Consider the following 23,049-nt stretch of genomic DNA (forward strand, 5'->3'; position numbering starts at 1 on the left):
GGTAAATGATGGAGAGAGGCTTGGTGAGCTCTTCTGCCAGCTCCCTCAATACTCTTGGGTGGATCCCATCCAGCCCCATAGACTTGGGAGTGTCCAGGTGCCATAGCAGGTCGTTAACTGCTTCCTCCTGGATTATGGGGAGGGTTGTGCTGGTCTCCATCCTTATCTTTCAGATCAGGGGGCTGAATAACCTTGGGGTGGCTGGTCTGACTAATGTAGATGGAGGCAAAGAAGGCATTAAGTATCTCAGCCTTTTCCTCATTCTTGGTTGCAATGTTTCCTCCTACATCCAGTAAAGGATGGAGATTCTCCCTGGCTCTCTTTTTATTGTTAATGCATTTGTAAAAACTTTTTTTGTTGTCCCTTATGACAGTGGCCAGATCGAGCTCCAGCTGGGCTTTTGCTTTCTAATTTTTTCCTCTACATGATCTAGCCAGATCCCTGTACTCATCCCAAGATGCCTGCCCCTTCTTCCAAAGGAGGTAAACTCTCCTTTTCTTCCTAAGTCCCAGCAGAAGCTCCCTGTTCAGTCAGGCCTGTTGTCTTCCCTGCCATTTTGTCCTATGGCGCATGAGGACGGCCCACTCCTGTGCTTTTAAGGTTTCCTTCTTGAAGAGTTTCCGGCCGGCCGGGACTCACAGAACTACAGAATCATCTGAGTTGGAAAGGACCTCTGAGATCATCAAGTCCAACCCTTGATCCAAAACGTGTGGTTACTAGACCATGGCACTGTGTGCCACATCCAGTCTCTTCTTAAAAACCTCCAGGGACGGAGAATCCACCACCTCCCTGGGTAGCCCATTCCAATGTCTGATCACCCTCTCTGTGAATAATTTCTTCCTAATATCTAACCTAAACCTCCCCTGGCAGAGCTTAAGACCATGTTCTCTAGTCTTACTGGTAGCTACTTGGGAGAAGAGACCAACCCCCACCTGGCTACAACCTCCTTTCAGGCAGTTGTAGAGAGCAAGAAGGTCTCCCCTGAGCCTCCTCTTCTCCAGACTAAACAACCCCAGCTCCCTCAGCCGTTCCTCATAAGACTTGCGCTTGAGTCCCTTCACCAGCCGTGTTACTCTTCTCTGGACCTGCTCCAGCACCTCAATCTCCTTCCTGAACTGAGGGGCCCAGAACTGGACACACTACTCAAGGTGTGGCCTCACCAGCGCTGAGTACAGGGGAAGAATCACTTTCGTGGACCTGTTGGCCACACTGTTCATGATCCAGACCAGGATGCCATTGGCCTTCTTGGCCACCTGAGCACACTGCTGGCTCATGTTCAGCTTCCTGTCAATCGAGACTCCCAGGTCCCTTTCTGCCTGGCTGCTCTCCAGCCACTCTGTGCCCAGCCTGGAGCTCCCCATGGGGTTGTTGTGGCCAAAGTGCAGGACCCGGCACTTGGCCGTGTTGAACCTCATCCCGTTGGAATCAGCCCAACTCTCCAGTCTGTCCAGGTGCCTCTGCAGAGCCCTCCTGCCTTCCAGCTGATCGACACTCCCCCCCAACTTAGTGTCATCTGTGAATTTACTAATGGTGGACTCAATCCCCTCATCTAAATCATCGATTAAGACATTAAACAGAACTGGGCCCAACACTGATCCCTGGGGGACACCACTAGTGACCGGCCGCCAATTGGATGCAGCACCGTTCACCACCACTCTCTGGGCCCGGCCCTCCAGCCAGTTCCTAACCCAGCTCCTGTCTCCAGAGTGCTCCTGTCTAAGCCGTGGGCTGACAGCTTTTTCAGGAGAATGCTATGGGAGATGGTGTCAAAGGCTTTGCTGAATTCCAGGTAGACTACATCCACAGCCTTCCCCTCATCCACCAGGCGGGTCACCCAATCATAAAAGGAGACCAGGTTGGTCAGACAGGACCTGCCCTTCCTAAACCCGTGCTGGCTGGGTCTGATCCCTTGTCCATCCTGTATGTGCTGTATGATTGTCCCCAGGATGATCTGCTCCATAGCCTTGCCAGGCACTGAGGTCAGGCTGACAGGCCTGTAGTTTCCTGTATCCTCCTTCCGTCCCTTTTTGTGTACATTTGTGTGACATTTGCCAACTTCCAATCATCTGGGACCTCCCCAATGATCCAGGACCGTTGGTAAATGATGGAGAGCATCTTGGTGAGCTCTTCTTCCAGCTCCGTCATCACCCCGGGGTGGATCCCGCCTGGTCCCATAGACTTGTGAGGATCCAAGTGGCTCAGCAGGTCACAAACTGTTCCCTCCAGGATTACAAGGGAGCTACTCAGCTTCCCATTTCTCTCTACAAGCCCCAGAAGCCAGCTGTCTTCAGGACAACCTGTCTTACTGTTGAAAACTGAGGTAAAGAAAGTGTTAAATACCTCAGCCTTTTCCTCATCATTGGTAACTATGTGTCCCCCCATGTCCAACAAAGAATGGAGGTTTTCCCTGCCCCTCCTTTTGCCGTTGATGTATCTGTAGAAAGACTTTTTGTTACCCTTAATGGAAGTGGCAAGATTGAGTTCAAATCCTGCCTTCGTCTCTCTAATTTTCTTTCTACGCGACCTAACTGTATTCCTAAACTCTTCCTGAGTAGCCGGCCCTTTTTTCCATAGACTGTAAGCTCTCTTTTTAACCCAAATTTCCTTCAGTATCTCCCTGTTCACCAGACCGGTCGTCTTCCCCGCTGGCTTGCCTTTTATCACACAGGGACAGCCTGCTCCTGTGCATTCAGGACTTGCTCCTTGAAGTATGCCCATCCCTCCTGGACCCCTTTGTTTTCAAGGGCTGTTTCCCAGGGTACACTCTGTACCAGTCTTTTGAAAAGGCCAAAATCTGCCCTCCGGGAGTCCAGCGTAGAGGTTTTATTGTTGTCCCTCCTTGCATCCCTGAGTATTGAAAACTCTATTATTTCATGGTCACTGTGCCCCAGACGGCCTCCGACCACTACATCTCCCACCAGCTCCTCTCTGTTTGCGAACAGAAGGTCTAGTGGGGACCCATCCCTGGGGGGCTCATTTACCAGCTGGAGTAGGAAATTATCCTCTATACATTCTAGGAATCTCCTAGACTGCCTCTTCTCTGCTGTGTGGAATTCCCAGCAGACAGCCGGCAGATTAAAGTCACCCATGAGAACAAGGGCTGGTGATTTTGAGACATCTGCCAACTGCTCGTAGAATAGTTCATCACTCTCATCATCCTGGTTGGGTGGTCTGTAACAGACTCCCACAAGGATATCAGCCTTATTGGCCTTCCCCCTGATTTTGACTCACAGGCACTCAACCTTATTGTTACTGACCTCGAGTTCTACAGAGTCAAGAGACTCTCTAACGTATAGAGTCACTCCTCCACCTCTCCTACCTTGTCTGTCCCTTCTGAAGAGCTTGTAGCCATCCATGGTAGCACTCCAGTCATGCGAGTCATCCCACCACGTTTCTGTGATGGCGACTACATCACAGCTTTCCTTCTGCACAATGGCTTCCATCTCCTCTTGTTTGTTTCCCGTACTGCGTGCATTGGTGTACATGCACTTCAGCTGGGCTGTTGATTTTACTCTTAACTCAGGCTTTCCATCCTCGGGCTCATCTTTGGAGAGCCTGGTTTCAATCCCCTCCCCCTTCAAACCTAGTTTAAAGCCCTCCTGATCAGCCCTGCCAATTTACGGGCTATAGTCCTTTTGCCCCTGCTAGACAGATGAAGCCCATCTGATTTGAGGACACTAGGTACCATGGAATTTGCCCCATGGTCAAAGAACCCGAAACCCTGCCATTGACACCAGTCCCTAAGCCATGAGTTAACTTGCTGGATCTTCCTGCTAGTTCCCTCATCCATTGCTGTCATTAGAGGGATGGAGGAGAACAAAACTTGGGCTCCTGATCCCTTCACCAGTTGCCCCAAGCCCTTGAAGTCTCTCTTGATCGAATGCGTGCTTCTTGTTATTACATCATTACTACCCAGCTGAAAGACCAGAAGTGGGTAATAATCTGAAGGACTCACAAGGTTGGAAAGCTTACTTGCAACATCCTTAACCCAGGCACCAGGAAGGCAGCAGACCTCCATGTGAAGCGGGTTTGGGCCCTCCGCTCCCCTCAGCAGGGAGTTGCCTACTACAATGACCCGTCAAGTTTTCATTTCGGGGGTCAGTTTTGATGGCCATCCTGAGGTGAGTTGGCCTTTGTGGTATTTCTGGCCTTTGTGAACCCTTGACTTTGCTTGTAACCAAATCCTCCTGCAGAGCCTCACACCTGTTCTGCAAGGGCACTACAGGTAGTGTACTTCTTAGGGGAACACGCTTGCTCCGTTTTCTTTTCTGTCGAGCACTGACCTGTTCCCATTGACCCTCCTCCTGTGGGTTACTGTGAGAGGGCTCAGGGGTGTGGTTATGAGAGGATATGGGATCCTCTGTTCCCCTGAGAGTTATTTCCTGGTCTAATTTAGGGGAGATCATTTGAAGAAGGTAATCGATTTCCTTCTCACTCTCCCTGATGTTTCTTAGCCTGCTCACCTCTTCCCTGAGCTCCATCACCTCGTCTTGGAGCTGTGCTACCATGCTGAGCAGGTCATCAACCTGTTCACACCGTGCACAGCCATAGCTGGAGATGCCTCCTGCTGCCAGTGCGAGGCTGTGGCATTCCTCACAGCCTATGGCCTGGATACCGATATCCATTTTTGTGGGTGTAGGGAGTAAAGTCTTCTTTCTCCGAGTACTAACCATCACTCTAGGAGTAAGTTTCAGCTCCCCACCGCTCTCCCTGTCCGTGCGAACTGCCCCGTGCAAACTTCCTTGAAGACTTCCCTCGTGTTTTTCTCTCTACCACCTCCTCTGATGGTCACCAAACCAACTGCCAAAGTAACGGTTTTCACCGTGTTTAAATCCCCCCGCGGCTTGCCTGGGCACACCCCCTGCCGCGCCTGGTTGGCTGAGCGAGCGAGCGAGCTTCCGGGTTTCTTCCCACAATTCTGGGCAGCTGTACAGTGTCCTGATCTCAGGAACCCCCCTGTACCACTTGATCTCAGTTAGCCCCTGGGCTTACCTTGTGTTTTTCTCTCTTCCACCACCTCTGCTGGTCACCGAACCACTCCTTTGTCCTTTAGGACTGTCTCGCAAGGCACTCTCTCAACCAGTGTCCTGAACAGGCCAAAGTCTGCCTTCCGGAAGTCCGTGGTGGAGGTTTTGCTAACCCCCCTCCTTACTTGATCAAGGATTGAGAACTTCACCATTTTGTGGTCACTAAGTCCAGGATGGCCTCTGAGCATTACAACCTCCACCAGCCCTTCCCTGTTTGTGAACAGGAGATCTAGCAAGGCACCTCCTCTGGTAGGCTCACTCACCAGCTGTGTCAGGAAGTTTTCTTCCAAACACTTGAGGAGCCTCATAGACTGTCTCCTCTCTGCTACCTTATACTTCCAGCAGACGTCTGGTAGGTTGAAGTCCTCCACAAGAACAAGGGCTAGCTTTTGTCTGGTTAGCACTAGATGCCAGAGACCACCACAAAGTCTGCATTACTTCTTCCCTCATGCTATTTTGATGTACTCGCTCATCTCCCTCTCAGAATTCCAGATATCTTATTTGCAGTTGGATCATTAAATTGTTAGTGCTTGAACAGCAAAAACACACACACATGTCAAAGAGCAGCTATGACAAGCACATGCCAACTCATATGCTATCAAAGCAGCCTAGGCAGGTAGCAATATCTTTATACCTAGCTAGTATCAAGAGACCGGTGAGTACTAGACCAATCTCACTGTTAAGACAGAAGCCTACAAGGATCCAATGTGTAACTACTTCACACAGAAGGGTGCAAAACACAGTATAAGGAAAAAGCAAAGAGATGGACATTTTTGTCTAGTCCAAAGTCCTTAACCCAGATGTCTGGAGAAGGAATCCTATACAAAAAGCAAAGGATTCTAAAGGACCAATAACTGGTATATTATTTTATAACAGAAATCAGCTGATACAAGTTGAATTCCTTTCCGAACTTGCACCCGCCCCTGTTTTTTTCTACTGCACTTAAATATACATTTATTTTAGTTTTTTTGTTATTGGACTGTAGGAGGAAAATTAATATGATTGTAGTAACTGGGGGAAATCATATTCTCAAAGACCAGACAAAAAAAGCAACATTACCTAGAAATAAGTAAAAATAACACAAATATGCATGTTATGGAAGAGGTGAACAAAACCACAGTATTTAGGAAATCAGAAATCCACCCAACAAAAATACTTATAGCTGATGCTTTGATCACCACATTTTTTTTCCTAATGTTTTTCTGACAGAAGGTATTTAAAAAACAGAAACTCGTTATGTTAATGTGTGTCATGCAAGTACAGTGCTGAAATAGTTCTAAAGTCAGACCATTACCTTGTTCCTGGTTTTAGGTGTAAAAATTGGCAGCAAGCTGAATTTCAGTAGATTCGAGTAAACTTACGTTCAGTCACATTTCAAGAGATACAAACTGAATTGCCAAGTTAGTTTTAAGAGAACAGGAAGCAAAACCAAGTGTGACTTTCATCTATTCACACTGAAGATGAATATCAGCATCAAAACATGGTGTAGTTGTGACAGTTATAAAAAGCAAACAGTTTTAAGAGTTCAATAACTCTCACTAGTACAGGACTTGCTTATATCAGTAACGTTTTTAGTGTGCAGAAGACAGCAATAAGAGTAAACTTACCTACAGTAGCTCTAATTAGGGGAGAGGAATCACCAATGTTGTTCAGACATTCACTTTTAATGAATTCAGTTACCCCATTTGGAAAGCTGTGAAAATGTGCTTTTACATTATTCTTCAAGATGAGACCACTCAAGGAACGTGTTGGTTCATCTGCAACAGAAAATAATTACATTCAAAATTCGATCAGCTCATAGGATAAAGCAGATTTCCAGAACAATGCAACAAGATCAAAGCTTATAGTGAGAGATATTAATCTTTCCTTATCTCTCCTCCCAAATACACCCATCAATTCACATAGCATTTTTTTTTTTAGTTTCAGAGTTCACTATTTTTATTTATTCAAAATTAGATTATCAGTAAGTATTGCAAAGTCTACATTTTAATAAAGTTTTGCATAGATATAAGCAAGGAATAGATCTGAACTCATGGAATATAGGAGACTCACGAAAGAGAATAGTCAGCCAAAGACATTCAGACATTGTTATTATACTGACAGGCTTGCTGTAGAGTTATTACTGCATAAAATAGATGTTAACCCATCTTTCAGTATTGCAAGAACTAGAAATGAGATAGGAACTAGGCAATAAGTCCATTGCCCCCTACTACCACAAAAAATAGTGTTCAATTATTCTAAAAAATATTGTACTTCCTTTCAGATATTAGCTATTCTATTAATCTATTAAATTAATAATAAGAGGGACAAGAAAAAAGACTTTAAAAATGTTAACAGATAAGTGTTATATAGTGTGAACCATAAGAAAAAAAGCCACCAGAATTCACCTAAACAGAGTAATGATTATAATTTAGGCAATAGTTTTGAGTTCTCTTCACTGAGCTATTTTTGCCTACAGATTCCTCTAAATTACTGGGATCAGGGGAGGAGCGGAAGAAGAAAAGTGTAGATTTTTCAGTTATAGTGGAGCCAACTCATGTTTAGTTCTCCAACCAAGGGCACGAGTAACATAGCATTACTTATGAAACATGCTGAAAGTGAGATCTGGATGTTCTACATAGATAAGATTAGTCTATACAGTAGGAAAATTAAAATTTACAATTTACAGCAATCCTTATCAGCACATGGAGCTAATTATAATAAGCATTTTAAGCTACTTGTTTGAAGGTATTTAACAGATGCGTGGGTGTGGCACTTAGGAGCATAGTTTAGTGGTGGACATGGCAGGGCTGAGCAAAAGTTAAAACGTTGTTATGGGCATTGTCTAAATGCCGATGTCCTGGTTTGGGCCAGGATAAAGGTAATTTTCTGTCTTGTACTTTTGCTTTCAGCTAAGTCTCTTGTAAGTAGATGCACTTGATGAAATTAACAGCAAGTTTCTCAGTCAGTGTCTGCTTCTGGGACTGATAACGCTCGATGTTTATAGTTACTGCTAGAGACTGATATGCAGAACCAAGGACACTGCTCAATTCTGAGGAACATTTTGCCCTCCGGAAGGAGAAAAGGAGTATTTAGTAATTTTTTTTTCCTTTTTTATCATGATTGTTTCATTAAAGCTGTGTAGTTTAGTTTCCAACCCATAAGTCTCTCTCCCTTATTCTCTCTCCTTTCTTTATCAGGGAGGAGAGGGGGATTAATAGAGAGCATCTGTCATTCGGTTTAATTGCCGGGCCAGTGTTAAACCGTGACAGCCTCTTAAACACTGACAGGTTTTGGGCATCGACCACCTCTCTAGGAAGCTGTTTCCAGTGTTTGACCACCCTCTCAGTAAAGAAATGCTTCCTAATGTCCAGTCTAAACCTTGTCCCTGGATCCCAGGGAGGAGAGATAAGCACCTCCCTCTCTGCTTCCCCTCCTTCAGGAAGCTGTAGAGAGCAATGAGGTCGCCCCTCATCCTCCTTTTCTCCAAACTAGACAAACCTAGAGCCCTCAGCCGTTCCTCATAGGATATGCCTTCCAGCCCCTTCACCAGCTTTGTTGCCCTCCTCTGGACTCATTCAAGGGCCTTCACATCCTTCTTAAATTGTGGGGCCCAGAACTGCACACAACACTCAAGGTGAGGCTGCACCAATGCTGAATACCGCAGAATCATCACTTCTTTTGATCGACTGGTTATGCTGTGTTTCATACCCCGCAGGATGTGGTTGCCCTCTTGGCTGTCACGGCACGCTGCTGGCTCTTATTGAGCCTGCTGTGGACCAGCACCCCCAGGTCCCTTTTTGCAAGGCTGCTCTCCAGCCACTCCTCTCCCAACCTATATTTGTGCCCAGCATTACACCATACCAGGTACAGGATCTGGAATTCATTCTTGTTACATTTCATGCCATTAATTATTACCAAGTGCTCTTATATATATAAATACATATGCATTATATACATATTATATATATATTGCTATTTTATATATATTATACACGTTATTTTCATATCCTTTTTAGTACCTGTTTCCCTCAAGCAAGAATCTAATCTGCTTGTGTAAAAAGGAATTAGGTAGGAATCAATGTTAAACTTAATACCAGGCAGAAGCAGGAAAGCTGCTCATCAAAATACACGATGGCCTAATTCATCCCACTCAATCAGCACAATATACCAGAAATAAATTTGAAATGCTGCACCTACATATGCTAAGAAGACAAATGTTCATTGAAGACAGGAGTCTTGCACAAATTCTGAGGCTAATCTTTGATTTCTCTATTATCCAAGCTTCATATGTCATACACTACCCAAAATCCACTGGTATCACAACACTGTGTAATATTGAAAGATTATTTTAAAAAACAAAGCAAAACAAAAACAGCAAACAAAGTAATCTTTATCTTTATTTCTCTCTCCATAAACCTTTCCTTGTTCCACCCAAGTATCCACAAAGAGCCCACGAGTAAACTTTGAATCTTTGTTTTCATTGCTAATACTCTCTTCCCTTTCTCTCTCAGAAAGTCCCATTAGATCAGGCTGAAATTATGCATTTCTGGCATTTTTCATACAAGGAAACAAAAGGAATGACTAAAATATATAGCATTGCTATCTCATTCAAAACCCAGCAGTTAAAATAGCAGCTCTGAATGCGCAAGGCAGGCTTCAGTTCTTCCTAGGGTGATGAATCCAATTTTTTTCTGGAAAGTATCCTTATCATCACATTACAGTGTAGTTGTTGCTAGATCTTTTAATATCTCCTGTTAAGTTTTCCATTATATTAGAAACAAATAATAACAGGAACTTGGATTAGAAACTGTTTCCTAATCAGCATCCCGTATAATAATTTACAGTTAATACTTAAAATACAAGTGTAGACAGCACAAATAGTTGGGAGACTTATAATAGAATATCCTTCCCACCCCTCCAGTAGTCTCAGTGCACTGAAAAGAGTGCCAACACTCAGCCAGAAAAGAGATTTGAACTAGTAGGAAGATGTCCCATTCCTCAAATACCATAGCCTCCAAGCTGTACCTTTGGGAAGTACAACTTCTTGCTGCTAGCAGTTTTGAAACTAGTTTAAGATAATTATTCTCTAATCAAATTTTTGTTTGTTTGTTTGTTTAAGAGAGAATTCTAATCAGCTACCTTCCTTCTTGTCAGAAAGTTTAGGCACTGCTATCGGTAATATTGGCATTTTATAACGGGAATCAATCATCCAATCCGTTGCAATGATCCAGGCTTCCAAGTTTCCATGCCGACTGCTTATATTGTCTCTCTGTATCTCTATGTATAGAGGGTTTGTATGCACAGAATAAATAACTGATATTCCATAATAGCTCCCTGTGTAAACCCTCTTATTTCACACAGGACGCAAAAAACATTTTTAAGAGTTCTTCGATGTCAGAGGATGACAAAAGGCTAAGACAGTACCAACAGGAAATCCACCTAATGGAATGTAAAACAAATCCAACATGATCCAATGTACAATGGTAAGCCTTGGGCTCAAGTAAAACGTTTTGTGGAATGTACCAAACTAAGAATCTGCTTCATTGGCATGGTTAAGATTATCTTTAAAAATAACTTTGTTTTATAGAAGAATTTCTTCTATCTGTAAGGAGCAATTTGTTAGCAATGTTCAAAGCAGTAAACGTATGGACTTTCAGATAATATAATTTCAGATTTGGGTAGTTAATTGACCCTCATTTCCCCTTCTCATTCATTCCCTACAGCTGGTAGATATACAAATAGAATAAGAAGCTGAAGGAACTAAGAGAAATTATGTTAACTTTCTCGATAATTGGTTTTGACTTATGTTGATGTCCTGGTTTTGCTGGGACAGAATTCTAAAATCGTTTTTCTGTTCAGAGAAACTGAACAGTTTTGAGAGGCTGCAGAGTCCAATTCTGTGAGAACAAAAGAGATAAGATGTGTTGTTTTCATTTATACCCAGCTCTGGTATGCAGGTTTCTGCAGTGACCAAGGTCAAGGGTAGTTTTGAACCATGCAGGTCCACTGGGCTAGGAGGGACGAAGCCCAGGGCAGCTGACCTAAGATGGCCAACCAAAGTATTCCATACCATAAACAACACCCTCACTATAAATTGGGAAGTTTGCAAGGATGTTTGGGGGCTTCTACCATGGTTCCCTTCCCAAGAGGGTCCCATCTGTCTCAATGGCCATTCCATGCCTGAGGACTGCTCCTCCGCTTGCTGGACCATTGCATTCTTGCTGGAACTGTCATGCTCACAGTGTTTGGCATTCAGCCTTCACTGCTCAAAGCACACAGCTTGCAACTACTATCTAGAGCAGAGTATAACTTTTTATCTTATGTTAGTATTGGGGTTAATTCTACTGTTTTAACTTCAACCCATGGGTGTCTTTTCCTTTTCCCAGTTCTCCCTCCCAGGTGGGGTCGAGTGATAGAGCAACTGTCCAAACCGTGACAGTTGAGTATCATACTAGAAATTGTGTCCCATAGTACAACTTCTTGTAATGAAGCTGAACTCAAATTTCCTGAAACACTGGACATTTCAATATTAGAGGCAAATAAATCTGTAATATGATTTGCTCTTCATGGAATATCAACTTGATGATAGACATTTTCTGAGAGTACCTACAGTTATGATAACGTATGTGCTCAGGACATCTGCTAGACTGTTGCTTGTGAAAAACAGAGAGCTGTTCTGGCCCATCATCGTTGTGGCATCACTGTCCACAATTTCATGGTTTCTCTTCTCAAAGGTGAAGACCAGTATTTATTTTTGCAGATAATGTCCATAAAAGCCTGCGCTGTGAAATCCCACTGAGCAGATGGATAACACATGATAACCTGACAGCTTGTAATTCCACTCTTCAGACAGACGTATGTTCCTTCTTTATTTAATGAATAGCTCTGCTCCTCATGTATCCAACAAGCATAGAGGGAAGAAGCATCACAGAATCATTATAGAATAATCATAGAACGGTTTGGGTTGGAAAGGACCTCCAAAGGTCATCTAGTTCAACCCTCCTGTCTTGGGTAGGGACACCTTCAACTAGACCAGGTTGCTCAGAGCCACATCCAACCTGAACTTGAATGTTTCCAGGGATGGGGCAACTGTATCACCAGTTCCCTCAGGACTCTGGAATGCATCTCCTCAGGTCACATAGACTTATGTATGTTCAGGTTCCTCAGGTGGTCTCAAATGTGAACTTCTCTCACAGTGGGAGGGAATTTTCTCCCCCAGTCCCCACCTTGATGTTCATCCAGTTGAGAGGTACGTGAAGAGAGATTGCCAGAGAAGACCGAGGCAAAAATTTTTGAGAACCTCAGCCTTCTCCTTGTCCATCATTACCAGTTTGACATTCTTGCTCATCGGAGGAAGGACACTTTCTTTAACCTTCCTTTTCTGGCTGACATACCTATAGAAGCCCTTATTATTATTCTTTGTATCCTTTGCGAAGTTTAGCTCCATTTGTGCCTTGGCCTTCCTGACCCCATCCCTCCACAAACAGACAGCGTCCCTATACTCTTCCCAGGATACCTGTCCCTGCTTCTACTGCCTGTGCATTTCCTTCTTGCCCTTTAGTTTCACCAGCAGCTCTCAACTCATCCATGCCAGTCTCTTGCCTTCCTTGCCTGATTTCTTACATCTGGGGATCGAGAGCTCTTGTGCTCTGTGGAAAGCCTCCCTAAAGATCAGCCAGCTCTGTTCTACTCCCTTGTCCCTGAGGGTAGATTCCCAGGGGGTCCTATTGACTAACTCCTTGAACAGCTGAAAGTTTGCTTTCTTAAAATTCAGTCCTGATTTTACACTTGGCTTGTCCCATATCCCTCAGGGCTGCCAACTCCACCAGTGCACGGTCAATGAAGCCCAGGCTGCCTCCAAACCTGACATAGAGCAATACAGTTTCCATACATACACTAAGGTGAGAAACCACCACACTATTGCAGATAAAATGGATGATGGGCCGCAGCATGCACAAACATTTGGTGTTCTGTAGGATAATTAATTAAGACTTAATGCAAATTAGGTTTATAAACATCAGCACATAGCACAGGCTTACATACAAGTCAGAACTGAAAACCAAGTGTATCGCAGTTGTTGGGTTCAATTACATAGATGATATTGTCAGATGCAGAGACAGAAACCTGTTAAACTTTCACCAATTTGGAAACCATCAGGAATGCTTTTAATTCTATTTTGATAGGATAAAACACTATTCTTATAATTCATTTAAAAGTTCAGATGACTGAACAAGTGGTAGGCATAATGCAAACATGCAAAGATCACAGAATCACAAAACCATCATGATTGGAAAAGACCTCCAAGATCACTGCATCATAACGTCACCCCTTCCCCCCCCCCCGCATAAAATAGATGCCTCCAGGGATGGTGATTCCACCACCTCCCTGGTCAGCCCATTCCAGAGCCTGACTACTCTCTCAGTAAAGACACTCTTCCTAATATCTGGTCTAAATCTCCCCTGGTGCTGCTTCAGGCCACTTCCTCCCATCCTACCATTATTCACTTGAGAGGAGAAGCCAGCACCCGCCTCCCTACAACCTCCTTTCAGGTGGTTGTAGAGAGCAAGAAGATCTCCTCTCCTTAGCCTCCTCTTCTCCAAACTAAATATTCCCAATTCCCTCAGCCTCTCCTCAGAGGACTTGTCCTCCAGACCCTTCACCAGCTTGGTTGCCCTTCTCTGAACTCGCTCCAGCAACTCCCATGTCTTTCTTGTGGTGAGGGGCCCAGAACTGAACACAGTACACGAGGTGCAGCCTCACCAGTGCAGAGTACAAAGGCACGATCACTTCCCTTCTCCTGCTGGCCACACTGAGGTATCTTGATTTAAAATGCCTTTGATCAACTAATCTTCTGGACAAGGATACATTTGAATGCATCATCTCTTCAAATGTGTTGTTATTACATTTCTGCATATGGATAACAAATGGAAAGTTCTTGTGCTTTGTCTTCTAGTGCTTTGCCCCACTGTAATCATACGTGCTAGCTATTAAAATGTTAGCATGTATTCTTAATGCTGATGGTCATAAAACTTTCTGAAAATGAGTGGAGGGCTGTTTGAGAAAATCACCTCCTGAATTTTTGACACAAGATACCTGATCTAGCAGCTGAAGTCCAAAACAGCAAAATCTTCCCTTCACTCCCCCCCAGGACACAAGCTTCTTTCTCCAAATTCTAGAGTATTTTACTTAGATCTCCTACAGGAAGCATATGAACCTCTATAAATCCCTAACATAAGAGGGATTTTGGAAGACATGGAAAACAAAGGATAACTATGGATTGGGAGGTAAAAGTGGAATGCACTGCCTTGGCTAACAAGCCCCGCTCGTTGTAACAGGCCAAATCTATTCCACAGGGGTATATGGGTATTTAAAGGCAGGAGTCATTCTTGAGTCACTGTAGTTCAGTGTATCCTTTTTGCCAGCTTAAAAGTTTTTCAAGCATAAAAAGACTAGTGTCAGGTGCACATGAACTGTATTTAACTCCCTATTTGCTCCCTAGGGGTCAATACTGGTGCCAGTTCTGTTTAATATCCTTATCAATGATCTGGACGAGGGGATCAAGTGCACCCTCAGGAACTTTGCAGATGACACCAACTTGGGCAGGAGTGTTGATCTCCTTGAGGGTAGGAAGGCTGTATGGAGGGACCTGGACAGGCTGGATCAGTGGGCCAAGGCCAATTGTATGAGGTTCAACCAGACCAAGTGCCGGGTCCTGCACTTCGGTCACGACAACCCCATGAAATGCTACAGGCTTGGGGAGGAGTGGCGGGAAAGCTGCCAGGCAGAGAAGGACCTGGGGGTGTTGGTTGACACTCTGCTGAATCTGAGCCAGCAGTATGCCTCAGTGTCCAATAAGGCCAACAGCATCCTGGCTTGCATCAGAAATAGTGTGGCCAGCGGGACTAGGGAACTGATTGTCCCCTGGTACTCAGCACTGGTGAGGCTGCACCTTGAATACTGTGGTCAGTTTTGGGCCCCTCACTACAAGACATTGAGGTGCTGGAGCATGTCCAAAGAAGGGCAAGGAAGCTGGTGAAGGGTCTAGAGAGCAAGTCTTATGAGGAGCAGCTGAGGGAACTGGGGTTGTTTAGTTTGGAGAAGAGGAGGCTGAGTGGAGACCTTATAGCTCTCTACAACTACCTGAAAGGAGGTTGTAGTGAGGTGGATATTGGTCTCTTCTCCCAAGTAACAAGTGATAGGACAAGAGGAAACAGCCTCAAGTTGTACAAGGGCAGGTTTAGTTTGTATATTAGGAAGAATTTCTTCATCAAAAGAGTTGTCAGGGACTGGAACAGGCTGCCCAAGGAAGTGACTGAGTCACTGCCCCTGAAGGTATTTAAAAGATGTGTAGATGTGGCACTTGGGGACATGGTTTAGTGGTGGACTTGGCAGTTTTAGGTTGGACTCAAGGATATTAAAGGTCTTCTCCAACCTAAATGAGTCCATGATAATTTCTTTTAGCTGTAGGAGGAAAAGCAGCTGTTGTCTACAAGATTTTGGTTGAACTTAAGATTCTGTAACTGATTATTCAGGCTGTCCCAAGACAGAAATAAAACAAAAAATCTTTTGAACCTCCTCCTCATTAATAAATTAGAACTGAGACTTTTGAAAACACTTCTGAAAAATAGCAGAAATAATTTTAAAATTAAATTATGACTGAAAAAAAGACACATCCATCGATGAGAATGATAGAAGACTGAGATGTGGCCCATGAAATGACTTTTGTTCAGTTATGTGTCTGTTAACTATAAGGGATTAGTAAAAAAAAAAAAAAAAAATTGTTTATTTAAAATTAAGTTATTCAGAATTATTAAAAAACCTCAATGATCTGTTTTTAAGCTAACTTTGAAAGATTTGCACTATGAACCAAAATACATAATCAGTTCTCTAACTTTAAGTAATACTTCAATAAACCAATTAATTTTAATGCAAAATATGTATAAATCACATATCCACCATAAGACAGTTTAAACAAAATATTTGAAATGTTTGGGCTTTTTTGTTTGGTTGGTTTTTTTCTAAAACATCACCTTAACTATCATAAATAAATATTATCCAGTAGAAACATCTTTGGTATTTTTAATTTAAAAAATGTAAAAAATAAGAATATAATAAAATACTGAACAGAAAAAAACAAAAATGCAGAGGTCCTTTCACCAGAAGAAAGAGGTAACAAATACAAGACAAATGGTGTGTTTATTATATGCAAGTATGTTCTGATCCATAAATAAGAATGATTTATTAAGAAAAGGCTACAAATATAAAGCAAGATTAACCCCAAATATACAAAATTAAGCTTTTTTTTAGCTTTCTGATTTAAATTACTAAAATTACTTATTTTACACTGTTTAAATCAGACTACTCTCTTCTAACAGTATACACTGAGGTAAAGGAATGAATACAAAGACGGTCTCCAGAAACAGAGGAGTCTCTTCAGGTCAAAATTCATCCAGCATTATTAGGAATTCAGCATAGAGGTCAAGGCAAAAACAGTACTGGGGGCACAACGATGTGATTAGTCAGGATTTAATTTTATTTTTACTTCTTGACAAAATATCATACATTCAAGATGTAGAGAATCCATAATTCTACACTCACCTACTCCCTCCTCCTTGGGCTTATTCTGGAATGGAATATTCAAGATGTATTAAAACAGTCACACACAGAACACGCATTAAGACACAACTGTAAGCAGTACTACCACCATTGTCTGTCAGATCTGTCATGAATTGCAACATTGGTGTTTTGGTGATACATGCAATACTGTAGGCTAAAGCAATATCAGTGGTCAGGCTAGTGTATTAGGTTTCTGTGGCAAGGTTTTGGTAGCAGGGGGGGCTGCAGGGGGGGCTTCTGTGAGAAGCTGCTAGAAGCTTCCCTTATATCCAACAGAGCCAGTGCCAGCTGGCTCCAAGATGAACCCACCACTAGCCAAAGATGAGCTGATCAGTGACAGTGGTAGCACCTCTGTGATGATATCGAATTGGCTGGATGGTTGCACTCAAAGAGTTGCGGTCAATGGCTCAATGTCCAAGTGGATAACAGTGACGAGTGGCATTCCTCACGGGTCAGTATTGAGACTGCTGCAGTTTAACATCTTTGTCGGTGGCACGGACCATGGGATTGAGTGCATCCTCAGCAAATTTGCCAATCACACCAAGCTGTGTGGTGCAGTCGACACGCTGGAGGGAAGGGATATCATCCAGAGGGACCTTGACACGCTTGAGATGTGGGCCCTGTGCAAACTTCATGAAGTTCAACAAGCCCAAGTGCAAGGTCCTGCACCTGGGTCAGAGCAATCCGAAGCACAAATACAGTCTGGGCAGAGAATGGATTGAGAGCAGCCCTGCGGAAAAGGACTTGGGGACTTCCAACCTGTCCAGGTCTTCCTGGTGGGTGGCTTTCCCTTCCAAAGTGTCTACTTCCCCCCTCAACTCGGTGTCATCTGCAAACTTCATCAGGGTGCACTTGATTCCAACATCCAGATCACTTATGAAGATATTAAACGGCATTAGGCCCAATATCAATCCCTGGGGCACCCCGCTTGTGACCGGTTGCCAGTTTGAAAAAGAACTATTTACCATCGCCCTCTGAGCGCAGCCTGTCAGCCAGCTTCCCACCCACCATACAGACCACTTGTCTAAACCGTAACATATCCGTTTCTGTAGGAGGAGGCTGTGGAGAACCATATTGAAAGCCTTGTAGAAGTCCAGGTAGACAATGTCCACCGCTTGCCCTGCATCAACCAAGAAGATTACTTTGTTGTAGAAGGTGATCAGGTTTGTCAAGCACAATTTGCACCTGGTGGATCCGTGTTGGCTTTTCCCAATCACGTGCTTCATTTGACTTGTGACAGTCCCCAGGAGGATTCGTTCCATAACTTTCCCAGGGACTGAAGTAAGGCTGATGGGCCTGTAATTACCTGGGTCCTCCTTTGAACCCTTCTTGTAGATGGGGGTTAGCCTTCTTCCAGTCTTCTGGGATGTCCACTGATCTCCACGACTTCTGGAAAATTACAGAAAGCAGTCTCTCAACGACATCAGCCAGCTCTCTTAACACTCTCAGTTGGATGACGGGTCAAGCTCCTGTAATAATTTACAAACCAGCTCTTCCTTCAGTGATGACGGGTCAGTGTTTGCAAACAACCTGGATTTTTGTTCCTACGTCCTGGGGTCCAACAGTGCTGGTAAAGACAGAGGCAAAGAAAGCATTGGGAACCTCTGCCTATCAGCATTGTTGGCGACTAGTTCACCTCTTCTGTTTAACAGTGGGCCAATATTCTTCTGTTTCTGCTTATTGAAGAACCCTTTTCTTGTGGTTTTTGACAATCCTGGCCAACTTCAACTCAAGCTGAGCTTTTGCTTTTCTAGCTGCATCTCTGCACGTCCTGGTGATGACCTTGTAATTCTCAACAGGCAATATTCCACTTTTCTATCTCTGGTACACTTCCCTTTCAGCTTTGAGCAGATCCGGAAGCTCACGGTTAAGCCAAGGGGGTCTTTTGCGCTGCCTGCTTTCTTTGCCTTTAAAGGGGATGAACTGTTTTTGTGTTTCTAGGAGAAACACGAGGAGTTTTTCTTGAAAAACTCAACTAGCACTCACTAGCTTCTTTGTCCTCCATGGAAGCTTCCCACAGAATCCCTCCCAATTGAGCTCTGAGCAAGCTGAAGTTTGCTCTTCTAAAATCTAAAACCTTTGTTTCAGTACTAACCTTCAGCATGCTCAGCAGGATCCCAAACTCCACAATATTGTGATCACTGCAGCCAAGTAGTATCACTGAGATACTACAAAGCAGGTTTTCTTGGTTTGCGAGTAGCAAGCCCAGCAGTGGCTCATTCCTGGTTGGCACATCTAACATTTGTATGAGGAAGCAGTCCTCTACGCATTCCAGGAACTTGGTGGATGACATGTGAATTGCTGTACTGTTCTTCCAGGAAATGTCTGGGTAGCTGAAGTCACCCATAAGAACCTGGTTTTGAAGACCTGAAGCTTGCTTAAGCGACCCAAGTATTGCTTTGTTAGCCTTTTTGTCTTGGTTTGGGTGTCAGCAGCACATGCTTACTGTAAGATCCCCCTTGGCAATGACCCCTCTGATTTTGACCCAGAGGTATTTGATAGGGCTTCTACAATCACCATAGTTGACTTCTATGCATTCAAGGTTCTCCTTATTATAGAGCGTGACTCCCCCCACCTCTTCTTCTCTGCCTGTCTTTACAAAACATTCCATTACAACACAAATGGAAAAAGACCTCAAAGGCATCAGACAGAAACTGGAATTCAGTCTTTTGTCCTATGAGCCTGAGTACAGTTGTTTGGACTTCTCTAATCTCAGATCATTATTCTGAGCCTCCACCACTGTGGAAGAGTAAGCAAATAATTACTGATCTGTAATGGAGTTCTCTCTAAAAGAGACAAAGCTGTGCATGTAATCATCAGTGAAAGGAATTAAGTACTCCAGTCATACACATAAACAAAAGGGATGATGCCTTAACCAGCTTAATGAAAAAAGCAAAACTCTTGAGGTAAGTAAGCAAATAGAACTTCCTTGATCTTACCAAGAGAGCTAAAGAATGACTACAGACATTCCTTGTCTTGTAAGCATCAGATGAAGAAGAGGGAAAAAAGAGCGCAAGGTAAAAGCGTAAGTATAGATACCCATATAGACTCCCTCCACAACTGTTCAAAAAAATGTTTTTGCCTCCTCTAACTACTAGTATTTTAAGATGAGAAAAGTATGAGTTGAATTTATTACTGTTTAAAATAAAAAACAGTATTAGTCAAGTGCTTCGATATTAACTCAGCAGGAATAAAGAAATAGCTTTTGAAATTAAAATAATGGATTTGGTTTATGTGGCAAGGTTGGGGGAGGGGCAGGGCTGGAGGGGTGACTTCTGTGAGAAGATGCCAGAACCTGTCCCTGTGTCCGAGAGAGCCAGTACCAGCCAGCTCAAAGATGGACCCACCGCTGGCCAAAGCTGAGCCAATCATCAACACTGGTGTTGCAGGTTGTCCCTCTGGAGACCATGGAGGTTAATGGTGGAGCAGATATCCACCCTGCAGCCTGTGGAGGACACCGCTCCAGAGCAGGTGGATGTGCCCTGAAGGAAACTGCGAGCAGGCTGGAGCAGGCTCCTGGCAGGACCTGCGACCCTGTGGAGAGCAGCCCATGCATGAGCAGGTTTTCTGGCAGGACCTGTGGCACCATGGGGGATCCACGTTGGATCAAGTCCATTACTGAAGGACTGCACCCCATGGAAAGGATCCATGTTGGAGCCTGTGGGAAGGACTCACAGAGAAGTTTGTGAAGGATTGTCTCCCATTAATGGGACCCCATGCCGGAGCAGGGGAAGAGCATAAGGAGGAAGGAGGGACAAAGTGCTAGGAACTGAACACCCAACTTAAGTCATGACTTGTCTAGCTCGTCTTCACCACAGGTTGCAGGGGAATCTCTGCTCCAGCGCCTGAAGCACCTCCTTCCTCTCCTTCTTCACTGACCTTGCTTTCTACAGAGTTGTTCCTCTCACATATTTTCACTTCTCTCTCTTCCAGCTGCTTTTGTGCAACAATTTTTATCCATTCTTAAACATGTTATCACAAAGGTTCTATCACCGTCACTGATGGACTCGGCTTTAGCCAGCAGTGCGTCTGTCTTGGAGATGGCTTGGCGTTGGCTCTATTGGACGCGGGAGAAGCTTCTGGCATCTTTTCACCTCTGCAGCCCAGTGTTAAAAACTCCTTTAGAAAATGTACAGTTTTCATCTAACCAGAACAATAGAACTCACTGGATAATGATTGATAAGGACAACAGAATAATCTTAGTTGTGAAAACTATTTCAATTAATAGATGCACACTGAATAACTAATACAAATGGAGATTACAACAGAAAAATGCTTCAGCTTTTTCCATTCAAGCATATTCAGTTGTATTCTAAATGTGTGTCCTGCATTGAGCCAGGACAGAAGCAATTTTCTTTCTAGTGATTTTACTCTTCAGTTAAGTCTCTTCTAAGTAGCTGCACTTGCTGAAATTAAAGGCATGATTTTCAGTCAGCGTCTGCTTCTAAGACTGACAATGCTCCATGTTTATAGTTACTGCCACAGAATGGTATGCAGACCCAAGGCCACTGCTTGGTTCTCAAAAAACATCTTATGCTCTGGAAAGAAAAAGGGAGTAAAGGGGTCACACCTGCAACCCTCCTGTGGGGAGGAGCAAACCAGGCAGGTGACCCAAATTGACCAAAGGAAGTATTCCATCCCGTACACATCATACTCGGTATAAATTTGAGGGAACATGAGGGTCACAAGCTCTCTTCATCCATGGCCGGTGTCCTGAGACGATTCCGTCCGTTTGTCTGCTTTGATCCCAATCCGTGCATCCCTGAATCTGTGTGTTCCTGCATCCAGCTCCTGTCTTCTGCTGACTCCAGGAATCTAGTCCAAGACTTTCCCAGGGCCTGCCCTGCAGCCTCACTGGTGACTTGAGCATTATGGGGGAGGGAGGAATGTGATATTTGTGTGTATTTCATAATTTTCAGTTTCATCACTACTGTTCCATTAAAGCTGTGTAGTTTAGTTTCCAACCCGCTAGTCTCTCTCCCTTATTCTCTCTCCTTTCCCTATAGGGAAGGGGAGAGGGGTTAACAGAAAGACTCTGTCATTCGTTTAATTGCTGTCCCAGGGTTAAACCATGACAGTGCACTTGGATGGGACATGTGAAGATGAGTTTCAAGAGAAGCCTTAGATTTTAAATTAAATAACACATTCAAGCTGTTATAGCTTGAAGCCAACGGACATCAGAGAAAAGCTTATATAGTTCTTCTGCATGGATCTTCATGGCCCTTTCAAGCAACGGGTGTTAAAGAGATCACTGAATAACTCCAGGTAAACGGATGCTCTCAGTGTGTCTGACTTTTTTAAAAAAGCAACAACCAAACCACAAACTTAGGAATTAATTAAAAAAGTAATGTATGACAATATAATTCTTACTGTATTCTTAGTTTTTACCCTATTTGCTCATTTCTACCCTTGTTTTTTGATAAAGCAGTCTTACAACTATATCTGAAGGGAGGCTACAGGAAAGCTGGAGAGGGACTTTTTACAAGGACGTGTAGTCATAGGATGAGGGGTAACGATTTTAAGCTGAAAGAGGGTAGGTTTAGATTAGATATTAGGAAGAAATTCTTTACTGTGAGGGTGGTGAGACAGTGGAACAGGTTGCCCAGAGGAGTTGTGGATGCTCCCTCCCTGCAAGCGTTCAGTGGAGCTTTGAGGAACCTGGTCTAGTGGAAGGTATACCTGTCCATGCAGGGGGGTTGGTGCTAGATGACCTTTAAGGTCCCAATGCAAAACATTCTATGAACCTGTAAGACCAGCTTTGAAGCAATATTAAACCAGCATAAAGGAAATGACAAACAAGTCTGAATGCAAGCAATGCACCTAAGGTAAAGCTTGTGCACTGAAGTGGCTATGATACTGTTTCTACAGAGAGAGACTGTTATTGTGTAGATGAATGATCGGGTAAAATACCTTGGGAGTTGTCCTGGTTTCACTGGGACAGAATCATAGGCCAGCCATGGAGGGCAGACCACTAGTAGTCCCAAGTCAGCTGGGAGCATAAGTCAGGACAGCTGACCCAAGATGACCAACAGGTGTATCTGTTATGATTTATTGGGGGCAGAGGCTGATTTTATGGTATTAATATGAGGACCGAGAGAGAGGGCATTAGTTGGGACCCTGATGGATCCAGAGAGCAGAATAGACAGGGGTCAGTATACTCTCCCATTTCCTGCCATACCACCTAAGGGCCAGGAGGGAGGGAAGTCTACCTCTTCCTGCTCCCCTCTTCCTTCCTGAGCTCGGATGTCTTGAAGAGAGGTTTGTGCTCTTTGTCTTCAGTTGACCACATCCTCTGCAGGATCTGACTGTCAGTTGCTGGGAAGAGCCCTGGCCCCTTCTCCCAAGTCAGCTCTGCCACAAGGGACTTTCGGACACTTATATCAGCAACCATTGAAATCAGGTTTTGTATATGTTTGTGGTCTTG

General features: G+C 43.9%; 1 protein-coding gene across 1 annotated transcript in view; it reads right to left on the reverse strand.

The window, feature by feature from the left end:
- LOC139789238 (transportin-1-like) overlaps positions 1–23,049 on the reverse strand; it is an 87,831-nt gene that overhangs the window by 45,669 nt on the left and 19,113 nt on the right. The window contains exon 3 of the mRNA XM_071729742.1: positions 6,635–6,784. Within this exon, the coding sequence (XP_071585843.1) occupies positions 6,635–6,784 (150 nt within the window). The remainder of the gene's footprint in view (positions 1–6,634; positions 6,785–23,049) is intronic.

The sequence above is a fragment of the Heliangelus exortis genome, chromosome W (assembly GCF_036169615.1).
Source record: "Heliangelus exortis chromosome W, bHelExo1.hap1, whole genome shotgun sequence".
Lineage (NCBI taxonomy): Eukaryota > Metazoa > Chordata > Aves > Apodiformes > Trochilidae > Heliangelus > Heliangelus exortis.